General features: G+C 41.0%; 1 protein-coding gene across 3 annotated transcripts in view; it reads right to left on the bottom strand.

Annotated features, from left to right (window-relative positions):
* CA8 (carbonic anhydrase 8) overlaps positions 1–14,200 on the bottom strand; it is a 93,362-nt gene that overhangs the window by 73,265 nt on the left and 5,897 nt on the right. For all 3 annotated transcript variants that reach the window (XR_003092947.1, XM_025198508.1, XM_006019138.2), the window contains exon 3: positions 11,637–11,761. Coding sequence is in view for 2 of the 3 variants with exons in the window: in XM_025198508.1 (XP_025054293.1) it covers positions 11,637–11,761 (125 nt within the window). In the remaining variant the exon portion in view is untranslated. The remainder of the gene's footprint in view (positions 1–11,636; positions 11,762–14,200) is intronic.

Raw genomic sequence — 14,200 nt, 5'->3', positions numbered from 1 at the left:
AAAGAGTGTTGCGTAGGAAACTGTGCATGAAAGATGCACAAGACTAAGCACAAGATGAGCTATACACAAAATTTGTTCATATTTAATTTTCTTCCTGTTTACAAGTCCAAACTGCACTATTTCCAGATTTTCAACTTTTCACCTTCCCCATGCAGGAGCTATAAAATGAAAACAGGAATCATCCCAAAACAAAAACAGTTTCCAGTCTCAGTAAATATTTTACATACTCAGAAAAGGGGGAAAAAAAGCAAAAACAAGAAACCTTCAGAGATGTTCTCATCCCCAAATTTTTATGCTTTGATACCAAGCTAGCCAACAGGAAAGTAAAGTTGTTTGGTTCCTATAGTCTAAGTCAGTGCTTCTCAAACTATCTGATGTGGCGGACCGGCAATTTTTTTTTCCAGTGGGCCAGGGACCGGTGCCCAGTTCAGCCGGTGGCAGCAACTGCGTGTAACAGTGCTACACAAATGCGCGACTGGCTGTTTCTTTTTCTTTCCTCACCTTGCATGACGTGATGTTACCTGGAGCGTTGGAACATACGAACTGTGGCACTATGACATATCAATGTTATGCTTCTGAAAATATATTTCTTTCTTTCCTGGCAACTAGCTGCAGACTGGCGAATATATTTCTTTCTTTCCTGGCAACTCGCTGCGGGCCGGCAACCGGTGGCTCACGGACTGACTGGCACCGGTCCGCGGACCACCACTTTGAGAAGCACTGGTCTAAGTTATAGGTTAGATTCTGTGCCAGGAGTCTGGATCAAAAGGGCAAGGAACATTAAAGGACAATAACTTGCTCCCTGATACTCTACCTAGCCCCAGCCTATCTATGTAAAGTAAGCCAGCCACCAGGGCTGCTTTAATTTGTGCCAACTGACATCATTCCTCAGGGGATCATCCTCCAGCTGGAGATAGATGAAGGATAGTATACTACAGTTGCCACGCCTCCCTGTTCTTAAATTGGGTTAGTTAAGAATAGGGCAATGGAGTCCATTAAAAAACTCTACATATGTTTGCATGTACAAGTGTACTGCTACACTATTTTTAAGTGAGAGCAAAACCTGGAAGGAGAAAAGGATCCATACAAGGAAGTATACTGTGTTTTCAGGAGCCAACCACACTGTGTGTTGGCAATGTTTCCAGGCACCAAAGAAACCATGAGGTGGCATGGTTTTATTAACTAATTCTGAATATCCTATTCATATGACTTGCTTCCCAGCTCAAATCAATGGACCCAATCATAGAATCATAGAAAACTAGGGTTAGAAGGGATCTCAGGAGGTCATCTAGTCTAACCCCCTGCTCAAAGCTGGACCATCCCCAACTAGCTCATCCCAGCTAAAGCTTTGTCTAGCCGAGTCTTAAAAACCTCCAAGGATAGAGATTCCATCACCTCTCTGGGTAACCTGTTCTAGTGCTTTGCTCCCCTCCTCATGAGAAAATTCTACCTAATATCTAACCTTAACTTCCCTTGCTGCAACTTGATATCATTGCTCTTTGTTCTGTCATCTGCCACCACTGAGAACAGTCTAGCTCCATCCTCTTTTGTCCAAACTACCATTCAAGTAGTTGAAGGCTGCTATTAAATACCCTCTCAGTCTTCTGTTCTCTAGACTTAAATAGCCCAGTTCCCTCAGCTTCTCCTCTCAAGTCATGTGCCCTAGCCCCCTCACCATTTTTTCTTGCTCTCTGCTGGATTCTCTCCAATTTGTTCACATCCTTTCTGTAGTGGGGGGCCCAAAACTGAACATGGTACTCCAGATGTGGCCTCACCAGTGCTGAATAGAGGGGAAGAATCATTTCCTTTGACCTACCAGAAACACACCTACCAATGCAGCCCCGTATGCCGTTAGCTTTCTTGGCAACAAGGACACACTGCTGGCTCATATTCAGCTTATTGTCCACTGTAATTCCCAAGTCTTTTTCTGCAGAGCTGCTGTCCAGCCAGTTTGCCCCCAGCCTGTACTGATGCCTAGGCTTATTCCATTATTCCATCGTAAGTGCAGGACTTTGCACTTGCCTTTGTTGAATCTCATGAGATTTCTTTTGGCCCATTCCTCTAATTTGTCTAGGTAACTCTGAATCCTAGCTCTACCCTCCAGCATATCTACTACTCCCCACAGCTAGGTATCATCTGCAATATTGCTGAGGGTGCACTTTAAGCCATCCTCCATGTGGTTGATGAAGACATTAAACAAAACTGGCCCTAGGACTGACCATGGGGCAGTCCACTTGATACCAACTGCCAGCTAGACACTGAGCCATTGATTACTACCCTCTGTACCTAATGCTCCAGCCAGTTTTCTATCCATCTTACAGTCCATTCATCCAGCCCATACTTTCCACTCTTATAAGCTTCCTTTTTGCGATTTAGTTTACTGACGAGCTCCCCGCTAAGCCAAACTGGTCTTCTGCCATACTTGCTAGTCTTTCTGCACATCAGGATAGTTTGTTCCTGCGCCCTCAGTAAGGTTTCTTTAAAGTAAAGCCAGCTCTCCTGGACTCCTCTCCCCCTCAGTCCAGCTTCCCAGAGGATCCTGCCCATGAGTTCCCTGAATGAGTCAAAGTCTGCTTTTCTGAAGTCCAGGGTCCTTGCTCTGCTGCTCTCCATCCTTCCTTTCCTCAGGATTCTGAATTCTATCATCTTGTGGTCACTGCTGTCCCAGTTGACATTTATTACTATATCTCCCACCAATTCATTCCAGTTTGTGAGCAGCAGATCAAGAAGACCATGGCCCCTAGTTGGCCGCTCCAGCATTTGCACCAGGAAGTTGTCCTCAACACTCTCCAAAAACTTCCTGGGTTGCGTGTGCACTGCTGAGCTCTTCAATGAGTTTTTTGCTTTCATATTCCTGAACACAGATCAAGCCAAATCTCCCAATTGGATTATAGATGAGCATAGGAGAGAAACCAGCCCGCCAACTATTAGCACCGACTTAGTGAAGAGACACTTGGAGGGGCTGGATGTGTTTAAGTCAGCAGGCCCAGATGATCTTCATGCAAGGGTGCTGAAAGAATTGGCTGGTGTCACAGCAGAACCACTGGCATGGTTGTTTGAGCACTCATAGTGCTCAGGTCAGGTCCCAGAGGATTGGAATAGGGCTTATGTGGTCCCTATTTTCAGGAAGGAGAGGAAGGAGGATCCGGATAACTGTAAGCCAGTTAGCCTCACCTCTATCCTTGGGAAAACTTTTGAAAAATTTATTAAGGATCATATTTGTGGGAGTCCAGCAGGAAAAATAATACTGAAGGGCAACCAGCACGGGTTCATAGCAGGTAGATCCTGCATGACTAACTTGTTTCTTTTTATGACCAGGTCACAAAATGCTTAAGTTCAGGGGACAAGATAGATGTCATGTACCTGGATTTTAAGAAGGTCTTCGATACGGTATCTCATCCTATTCTCATAAATAAACTGAGCGGCTGTGACATAGATGATTACAGAGTCAGGAGGGGTGGTATATTGGCTAATGGGATACACCGAGAGGGTGGTGGTGGACGGGTCAGCATTGACCTGGAAAGATGCAGGCAATGGAGTTCGCCAAGGTTGAGTCCTTGGACTAGTGCTATTCAATTAACTCTATCTGTGACTTGGATGAGGGCATGGAGAGCACTCTATCCAAATTCGTGGATGACGCCAAATTATGGGGTAAAGTAAATACACTAGTGGGCAGGGAACAAATCCAGGCAGATCTGGACAGGTTGGAGAAGGGGGGAGAACAAAATAGGATGCAGTTCAACAAGGACAAATGCAAAGTGCTGCACCTAGGGAGAAGGAATCACCAGCACACTTACAGGCTGGGGGATGACCCTCTCAGCAGCACTGTAGTAGAAAGGGATCTCAGAGTCATAGGTGACTCCAAGATGAACATGAATCAGTGATCAGTAAAACTAACCACACTTCATCATGCATTAGCAGGTGCATCACAAACAGGTCCAGGGATGTGATACTTCCCCTCCATGCGGCACTGGTGATGCTGCAGCTGGAGTACTGCATCCAGTTTTGGGCGCTGTACTTCAAGAGGGATGTGGATAACCTTGAAAGGGTCCAGAGGAGGGCTACTCGTATGGTTTGGGGCCTGCAGCTAAGGCCCTCCTAGGAGAGATTGAGGGACATGAATCTCTTCAGCCTCTGCAAGAGAAGGCTGAGAAGTGACCTTCTACAAATTCATCAGAGGGGACAGCAAGGGGTAGGAGATGCTTTGTTTACCAGGGCACCCCTTGGAGTAACTAGAAATAATGGGCACAAACTGACAAACAGCAGATTCAAGAAGAACTTCACGGTAAGGGTGGCCAGAATTTGAAATGGGCGTCCAAGGGAGGTGGTGCTCTCCCCTGTCTTGGGAGTCTTCAAGAGAAGGCTGGATAGGCAACTGGCTGGGTCATCTGATCCCACTGCTCTTTCCTGCCCAGGGCAGGGGGTTGGACTTGATGATCCGCTGAGGTCCCTTCCGACCCCAAAATCTATGACTATGAATCTATGCTATATAGCCCTCACAGCAGATGTCAATGTGATTGAAGTCCCCCATGAGAACCAAGGCCTGTGATTGGGAAACTTCCACTAGCTGTTTGAAGAGAGCCTCATCCACCACTTCCTCCTGGCCTGGTGGTCTATAGCACCCCACCATGACATCATCCTTGTTGCTCTCCCCTCTGACCCTAACCCAGAGATTCTCAACAGGCCTATCTCCAGTGTCAGACTAGAGCTCTGAGCAATCATATGGCTTTTATGTAAAGTGCAACTCCTCCTCCTCTTCTCCCCGCCTGTCCTTCCTGAACAGTTTTTACCTATCCGTGACAGTACTCCAGTCATGCAAGCTATCCCACCAAGTCTCTGTTATTCCAATCACGTCATAGTTCTATGACTTTGCAAGGACTTCCAATAATAGTATTATGCATCTGTTTTAGATGGTCTGTTTGTCTTTAGGTGACAGACTGGGACTCAGGAGTGATTTTCATTTATCCAGAGTTCTTAAATATTTTAGGCTTTGTAGTATCTGAGCACCTCATTGTAGATAATAAGGCTGGGTATGTGTCTGATGTAATTCTAATGATGGCTCTGAATTTGTATCAGAAAGTAATATGCCTTTTAAAGTATTTTATTAAAGCTAATTATTATTAAAATTGCAGTCTTTATAAGATTATTTATAATCACTGCTGGTTTGAAGGTGGATCTAAATAAAACTATAGTTTATACTACAAACATTACTCTAAGTTTTACCCAAGTTCCTTGTCAGTAGCAATTCTGATAAATAACCATTCAGTATTTCAATATTATGTTGTTTTAGTTTTAAAAGTTTTTAAAGTCTTTTAATAATTTCTGAGCATAATTTCCAAATTAAGCGGTGATAAAAGCAATTTTTAACCACTTCTTCCTCACCTTGAACAACAAGCACCCCTTTGTTTTAATTTACAGAGACTTACATAGTTCATGGGTCTAGTGTTGCCTCTGCGCCAGGGAGTCAATTCTGTCTTTACAAGGAAGAAGTCAATGAGATCAATGAGGTGAAGAGGATTTAGTCTTTTGTGTAAAACATTCCCTTTAGGTTTTATTGCTCAGATCATGATCCCATTAAAGTTAATGGTAAAACTCCCATTAACTTCTGTTGTAAGGGATTGGTTTCTAATCTTGGGAACAAGTAATGTTATAGGCCAAACCCTGTTTGCTTTCCTCACCTAATTAGTAATGAAGTTAATGGGAGCACTTATTTTAGTAAGGTGAATAGGATTTGTGTAGGCACTGAGGTAACTGGAAATTTCCAGGCCCCAGGTTACTATTTGATGCATTTTGCCTGTTTTGACGTTGCCAAGCAAGCCATGAAAATAAGGATATTCATTACAATCAAGGTGAGCAGGATTTGGTCCAAAATGCTTTCACAAAAAATAATTCTGCTATTCTGCTTTTTTCACATTTAATTTAAAGTTCAATATAAACTCGGCAGGCTGAAAGCATGAAGATTTCCCCAAAATAGACTTGCACAGTATAAACATCTGTTTTTAAAGATGTGCATATTAAAAAGCCTAGTCACACACTATGTATTGTTAAACAGATTGTGAAGATGACTGGGGGTAGAGAAATATTATATCACAATATAAATCTGAAACCATAACACTGTACTTCAATGGTACTATTGCAGATGAGCAAAAGGAAATGCCATTATTTAATTAGACAGAGAACGTGTTATGCATTTTTTTTTCAGACTGTAGCAGGCAGTTTGGGGTGTTATTTTGTTCATATGAAAAATCACATGAAAGATAATAACAAGTTTTTCTCTTCCTGTGTATCTGGGAAAGGTCTCTTAGTGGTTAGCAGCTTATTCCCCTCCACCAAAAATTTTCACAAGGTTTGGCACTAACATCAGCCAACAGCTTAAGGGACTGGATTATACATAAATCTCCTTTCTCCTCCTACTCAAGTGATCATCACTGACACGAACCATGTTTGCTCAGCTTCCATTTTATTTTATAGGCACTTTCTGAGTTTAACTCTGAAAAATAACCTTTCCCTTTAATTTAGACTTTGCCTTTAACTACCCACCCTAGAAATAACCTAGAGGAAGAAAACATTTCATAGAGTTACAATTTCCTCCATGCTTCCCCCTTCCTTTAGGAGGGTACCAAAAGCCAAGGAAATGGAACTAATATTAAGTTTGTTGTCATCACACTGTTTGTGTTTCTTATATGTCGTGCCCCTCACCCCTCATCTGTCTTGTCTATTTACATTGTAAACCCCTTGAACCCCTTGGGCTGGGACCCTCTACTACTCTGTGCTTTTAGAGTGCCCAGAACAATTGAGCAATTTGCTCGGTTGTCCATTAGGCAGATTATTCCTGGTGATGGTTATGGTATTTTGCTGCTGTGGGCTGTATAAGCAGTAAATTGCTAGTCCCTATCCCTGCACTGAGCAGCAAATAGAAGCAGGGAGAATCAAGGCCCCATCCTTTCCCCAGCACTATTTTCCCATTCCCCACTCATCTTCACAGAAGAGAATAGTAAGGTTGATGCACCCCAGTTACTTTTTCTACACCCAGGATCAGGTGTGGGGAACTCCCAGGGGGGTTTACCCCTCTGCAGAGGTGTTAGGGTTGGCACCCTGAGCCAATGGAGATTAACTACTGTTGCGGGGGTGGGGGGGAGAGTGCTGTCAATTGGCAAAGCCAGTAGCTACAGGGTAAACATGACAACCACCACTGATTTCCATAATAAGCAGCCCTGTGGAATCCTTACATTTGACAGTGAGAAAAAGATCTATTGAACAGACAAGAGAGTTAACCCCCTGGCTGCACCAACTTCTCCCTCCAAGCATCTCTTGTGGTAGGAGGAAATGGAGGGGAGAGGTGAGGTTGATGAGAAGACTCCAGCCCCCATTTCCTATGGCCAGAACCTTTATCACCCCTGCCTCTATCAGACAACCCCTCACCTCCCCTCGAACATCCCACTTACTTTGCACCTGCGGCTTTTGCCCCACTAGTCCACCCCTACTGTCTTTGTGCAAACATACTATATGCTGCAGCCTAACTCTCAGTATCTGATTCTATTTCCTTGCACAAAACTATCTTTTATTTTTGAGTCCATTGTTAAAAATGGAACAGAAGCAGCAGGAGCCAAAAGGTAAAGCAGCATTCTCTCTACGCAAAAGTATTCACTATAAATTATTTCTGAAAAAGGCTGCACAAGTTGACTCTTCCCAATTTTTTGCTTGAAAGGCAAAATTGGGTGTTGTACTTTTTTCTTGGAACAAAGAAAAGAGGATTGTAACAACATGTACAGTTCATATATATTTTTCTTTTTTTTTAAAGGTGTTACAAAATGTAATGTTTACTGCTCTGCCTGGCTTTTCAGTACAATGGCAACTACAAATGTTTCAATAACACTGATAATGTGTATATTAACTTCAGCATTTTGATTTCTTCAGTCAGGGAAGATTCCAAACAGGTTTTAGTGAATTTCAGATAATAATAACAATAGCAATGAACTCGGCCTTCGAGTCACATGAACAGCATTTTTCTCAAAGCCGTGTAAAATATCTCAAGTGGCTGTGCCAAAGGTCATGGTATAAACTTAATTCACAGTCTAGTTAGCCATGAACCTGAATGTCCTAACCTTGTGCAAGATCCCCAGCTGTTTAATGAGTAAATAATGGGTTATTACAGTGAGAAATAGAGGATATTGTTTAATTTCTATCAAAATAGTTGTGATATCAAAGGTCAAGAACTGCAGGAAGGAACTAGGTAGATGTCTTCTCCAAGTTTGAGAAGTAACATTCCTTTTAAAAGAAGGTGTACTTCACAAGGGTCATTACATGAATATGTTGTAGCTATTCTGGAAATATCTGGCCCAATGTAATAATACACAGGTTTATAGAACAGATCCCTGAATCATAGAGTCCATTCAAAATCAAACTGCTGCTCACGTCATTTGTAGCCAGATATTTATCTCAGCAATATCAGTTTAAATCCAAGTAACTACCTCAGCTTCAATGGAATTACGCAGGATTTATAATAATGTAGTATACAGCATGATCTGGTCACCTGTTTCTTGCATTGCTAATAGTTTTAATTTCTCATCTCAGTCTTCAGTTTTATTTTTCATCTAAATATTCAGCCACTTGGTTTGTTTCCTCCTCAAAGCCTTATTCAAAGTTGGTTTTTTTATTAATGGAAATATATTTCCAGTTTGTAAAGCAAAAATCATCAGCAAGCACAGATGTTCCCTATTAGTTGAATAAACAGGCATAGCTCTTTGGGGCTTTTCAGTGTATTTATGAACATGCAATGGGTGCATTTGAGAATGAAAGGACAAAGTCTGAGGATATGCATGCACGTGGTTTAGACGGTACCTATCACTGTCAATTACCAGTCCTAATATGGATAAGCTGACTACCAGCTACTGCCAAAAAACACCAGTGTAACAAGTGAGAAAATAGCTTTTGTGCTCTCCTGATCAAAGTTTTCTGTGAAAGTAATTAGGGAAATCTCTGGAATGAAGAGGATAGATAGAATCTGGTATTCTGTAAGCTTTGACATGGATCAGACTATTGAAGAAAAGAGGTCATAAACAACTCTTTTAGCCCTTCTCAGTCTTTATAAAATGCAATTTGGACCAAAATCTAGCCACTTGATAAGCATATGGCAAGGAAACGCAAAAGTAGAGATTAGTAAAGAGTAGGCGCGTTCCACAAAGTGTCTCCTCCAGCACTTTGATCTTCCCAAAAGAAATGCAAAGAAGTAATTCCATAGGCTGTCCTTGGTATCTCTTGCACAGAAGAGATGGATTAGAAGACAAGGGGGTCCAGTCTGCCCACATATATGTTTGTGATATCTGCTCCTACTATACCACCCCCTTGCCCCTCTACTAAAAAAATAATCTGCACACCTGCATAAATCTGCACATTCACACTGCTCCTACAGAATGTAAGAACTCAAATATTTTTTCCCAAAAAAATCTCCATCTCTGTAGACCCATGCTGTTATCACCTGTAATTAAGATTGCTGGATAGGGATATAGCCACAAATGTAAAAGGCAGGGTAGGATCTAGATTGCCTTTTGTTCACTACATGACATCCCTCACTGTCAGAAATGTTCAACTATTTTGTTGTGCTGCCCTTAAAAGAGGGAAGCATTGGATCCATCTCTGGATGCTTCTCTGACAAATCTCTGAGTTGCATTCTGATCCATCTCAATTCTGTCCTCTTTTTTAAGTTCAGCCTTTTTTAAGTGTTCACAAGCATTTAGAGGTAAGTCTACCCTTGGATTGAGATGGGGGGAGTGTTCTGGGAATTCTGACTGGTGAGGCAAGGAGGTTCAAAACACCATCTGTACTGTTCTCTAAGTATCCCTTAATAAATAACATAACAGTAAAGGTAGTTTTGATGTGTTAAATGCCTTCTGTGCCTAACACAACTCACACTTATACCCCTTCTAGTGTGGTCACTGGGTACTGGGTTTCCCTCTAGATACTACAGTTGATCTAAGCCTTCTAAGCAGCCTCAGCCCTTCTTTGTATTTCACAAGTTGTCCACTGCCTCAAGAGGGCTATTGCAGCATCCTGAAACAAATCTACTACCTTTACATCTGGCTTTGTGCTGATGAACTGGTACAAAGCAACCACAGCAGAGTACAACATCTAACCTCACATTCTTAACTCAAATACTTCAGGGTGCAGACAGAAGTGCAGCTCCCCAAAGTAACTCAGAACACTTTTGTAGTTCTGAGTTACAATGATCCCCTGGGCCAAACAGAAGTTCTAGGAGGGAGGGGAAATGAGCTGCTGGGTTTGAGCCCCCAGCTGGTTTACCCTTGCAATGGCCCCTCCTTCCTGCCCAGCCGTGCTGTTTTCAGAATGGGAGAGCAGAGGGAGTTCATTGTAGGGGTTCCCCAGCTCATGCTGGAGGGTGGCATGGGGGAAATAGAGGTCCCCCACCTTGCGGGGAGCTCCAATATACTTGCCCCACCCTCCAGCGGGGCCTGAAAAAACCACACACAGAACTCCCTCCTCTCCCTTTCCCCCCCTCCCATTCTGAAAACAGCTTGAAGGCTGGGAGGCAACGCAGACAGAAGTTACAGAAGACGCTGTTTTGAAACATCTTCATCTGACCCCATATGCAATAAGGGTTCAGATTTTTTCCCTATCAGCCATTTGAAGCAGTCAGCAGCTGTGCACTTGTGTTTGACCATAGCTATAGACCACATCCTGTGGCCAGATTGGGTGAAAATTGTCACTTCTGTCTGCACCCTCATCAGTTACCTCTTAAATTTGTTTCTATTTCACAAGTCCATGTGAATTGTTTTACTTATTTCTTACAACAAATGCTCTAATCCATTGGAGGAGGGAGGGGGGTTGTTTGGGGTTTTTTTAACCACATCTCAATTCCAGCCAGCTGGAGTTCATGAATAACCCTACAACCAGAAGTATCCTAGAGCTTTACGAGGGTGCAAATAAAAATGAAATTCTGTTTTAAGCTTCCATAACTAACAAGGAATAATTTTTTAAACCTATGAAAAGAATGGAAAAACTCTTGACAAGGTAAATTATGAAAAGCACAGAAAATGAATGACCTGCTGCATAAATTCAGTCCTAGGACAACAGGCTGTATATATAATGTACAGCTCAAGTTTTCAAATTGTGTTATGCTTTTGCCCTACTTTCACAGTGGTATTTCACCAAATGCTAAAGAATATCACATATTCTTCAATTTTCAGATATTTAAAGTTTTTATGAACAAAATAATTTATGCTTCTTAAACAAGTCTAACCCAGATTATTATTTACCACAAAAAGGTTTCCTGCAGCTATTTTTCCTCAACTAGAGCTATTAGTCAAGGTGACATAGGGAGTGTTGAAATAGCAAATCTTGTTGGAATGCTAATATTATTAAGACAGAAGTTAATAATTCTGCAAGTTAACTTTATGGCCAATTAATCATGCAATACTATATGTGCTAGAGGCATCTTACTATAGACACAAATATCAATTTACTAGCATTAAAGTACACTCCAGAAACTTTTTGATTTGAATATAAATCAATATAATGCTGAGCTAAAATAGAAGGTCTTTTGAACTACCAGGTATTCGAGCAATGATTTAACATCTTGTGCATTTAAAAGGCATTGTGCAATGCAGTGTCACTCTTACCTCCATGGGAAAAGCTTTAAAATTAACAGTGTGTTCAGAACCACGCTGGTTTTCTCTTCCCCAGTGAAATCGAACATCATATAGTTCAAACTCATGTCCCCGAGGTAATGGCCCACCTACTAACACTGGAAAAGAACAGAAATGGTGACAGACTTAACTTTCCAAGAAAAGAAGCTGCTGAATACATTCTCTACAAACAATGGGGAGATTGTTGAAAACTTCTTTATTATGAGCCATCTGAGAGAAGCAAAGCAATGTTAGCATGCCTGCTACCTTTTCTTCTGCATTATCACCCAGCTGCAGAACCCCAGTTCATTCTCAATTATATACTGCAATGGAAATTGTATTATGCTGAAATCTTGATTTTATGAGGCAGAACAGGTAGTCGTAATGCAAGATAAAAAGCATTGTATGTTTATCACTCCAGAGAGTGAATAGGTTTATAGACTGATAACCAAACAGTAGGTCTCTGTTCTAACCAAATGATGAGGTTTCCTTCTGGTGTAACACTAATAATTGCCTCCCGGTTGTGCAAATACATAGACTATAACACCTATCTTTGTTGTGAGGAAATTTATCAATAAAAATAGGTTAGAAACTCTTAGATGCCAGTGTTTTGTTAGGTCATGATATTTTGTCATAAGCCGCCTATCAGGCTGCAAGATATGCAAGGCCTTATGTTCAAACTAATCAAACCTAAATAGTAGCAACATGCCTCGTTTGTGTACAGAACAGACCACCCACCTTCCAGCATTTTCTTTCTCCTACTTTCTAAAACCCACTTCTGTGAATTTGGGATTATGTCTTAAAAGTAAAACAGAGCTATCCAGCTCCAATTATAATAAATGATAAATTGGATATTTTACCTAAATTCATCTTTTCACGCATAAATAGTGCATAGTTATAGTTAGTTGTACATATTTAAAAACTCTGCCCTGCTTCCTTCTATAGAAGAATTTGATTCAGTGAGTCTTGAAGCTGCTTAGGACCAAATGTTGCATTCTGGCAAATGCATGCATCCCTTCACTAAAGTCAAAATGTTTTGTGGGTTCATACCAGTGGAAGATTTTTGCCTCAAGGTTAGGGTTTCATGCACCTGCTACAAAGCACATTAAAACTCAAGTCTCTGATATCCTGCAATGGACTTTGGATTAGACCCTCCAGGATTCCATTAAATATTTCTCAATTACATTTTATTGGGATTTATGCAATAAGAAAACAGGGTAAATTTGCAGAGACCAAATTAGAGCTACATATATAGCATATGCTTTCATGAGCTAGACCTCAGATGCTGAAAAGGATGTGCACAGGGCACTGTATTTAAACAGAGATTCACAGCTTTAAGTCATTTTTGTGTGTTAACCAGATATGATCTCACCTTCAGTTTAAAGAAGTCATTGTGACAAAATAGTGGTAAAATCCACCAACTACATAGTATTGTCCAGTTTGTCACACAATAGCAACAAAAATTAAAATTAGGACAGGCAATTGTAAAATGTCCAGAAGTAAAACTCATCATTTAAAATATCTGTAATAAGTTAAAGCAGAAGACGAAGTAACCTATCCTGATAAGTATTCCTTCCACACTGATAGAACACAATTTTTAATAAGTATCCTTATGGTGATAAAGGCTATATATACAATTAAAATGAGGCAACACTCTCTTAAAATACATTAAAATGTGCATCTTGAATTCCTAACTACATCCCTAGAGACCCAGTACTAGCTGTCAGCTTTGCATATCTGTTAAACTTTAAGGAAACCAAGGTGTCCAGGATAAAGGAAAATCTGTGCATATTAATATTATTTATTTAGTAAGTGAAATATTTTACTGTGTTTTTTAAATACTGCTATCTTCTGTGTGTGCTTAGAAATGCTCTGTGTAGAAATATTGTTTTGGAAATATATGACCATTACCACATGAATTTGTGAGGCTTAATTCACAACAATCAACATGTAGCAAGAGTATCATCAAAACATGTTTTACTTCTCAGGAAAGTGTGATCCCCATTGGAAAATCTTATTGAAAAAGTCATGATGGAGCCCCTTTGACCTGTACTGCCAGCACATGAGAAACATTTGTTAGTAGAGTATCTCCTAAAATACTTCTCAATATTCCAGTTGTTTAGGAAATATTCTACACCACTGCAAAGTTAATCAAGCCTTCCTAAGCTAAGGCATCATACACAGAGGTCATGACTACACGAAATGCTACTGCACTATAGTAACAAGCTACTGTGCAGCAGCATCAGAAAAACCTGTGCAGGGATGCTACTGTGCAATAACACCGGTTACTGCACACTCATTTAGTACTTGGTTAGGCAAGCACTAAGTGACAGCACAATAATAACTGCACAGTATGCCACTCGTTTAGACACAGCCAGAGTGATCAAACTAGAAGCATTCCTTTAATTTTTAAATATTTTAAAGGCTAAGCCAAATCAAAATTTCATCTGAGATATACATCCTTAATTAAGAATTTAAAAAACTATCATAGATTCATATATGTTAGGGTCGGAAGGGACCTCAATAGATCATCAAGTCCGACCCCCTGCATAAGCAGG

Source organism: Alligator sinensis, unplaced genomic scaffold, assembly GCF_000455745.1.
Source record: "Alligator sinensis unplaced genomic scaffold, ASM45574v1 scaffold860_1, whole genome shotgun sequence".
NCBI classification, from domain to species: domain Eukaryota; kingdom Metazoa; phylum Chordata; order Crocodylia; family Alligatoridae; genus Alligator; species Alligator sinensis.
Note: the sequence above shows the minus strand (reverse complement) of the source record. Positions and strands in the feature narration are given on the sequence as shown.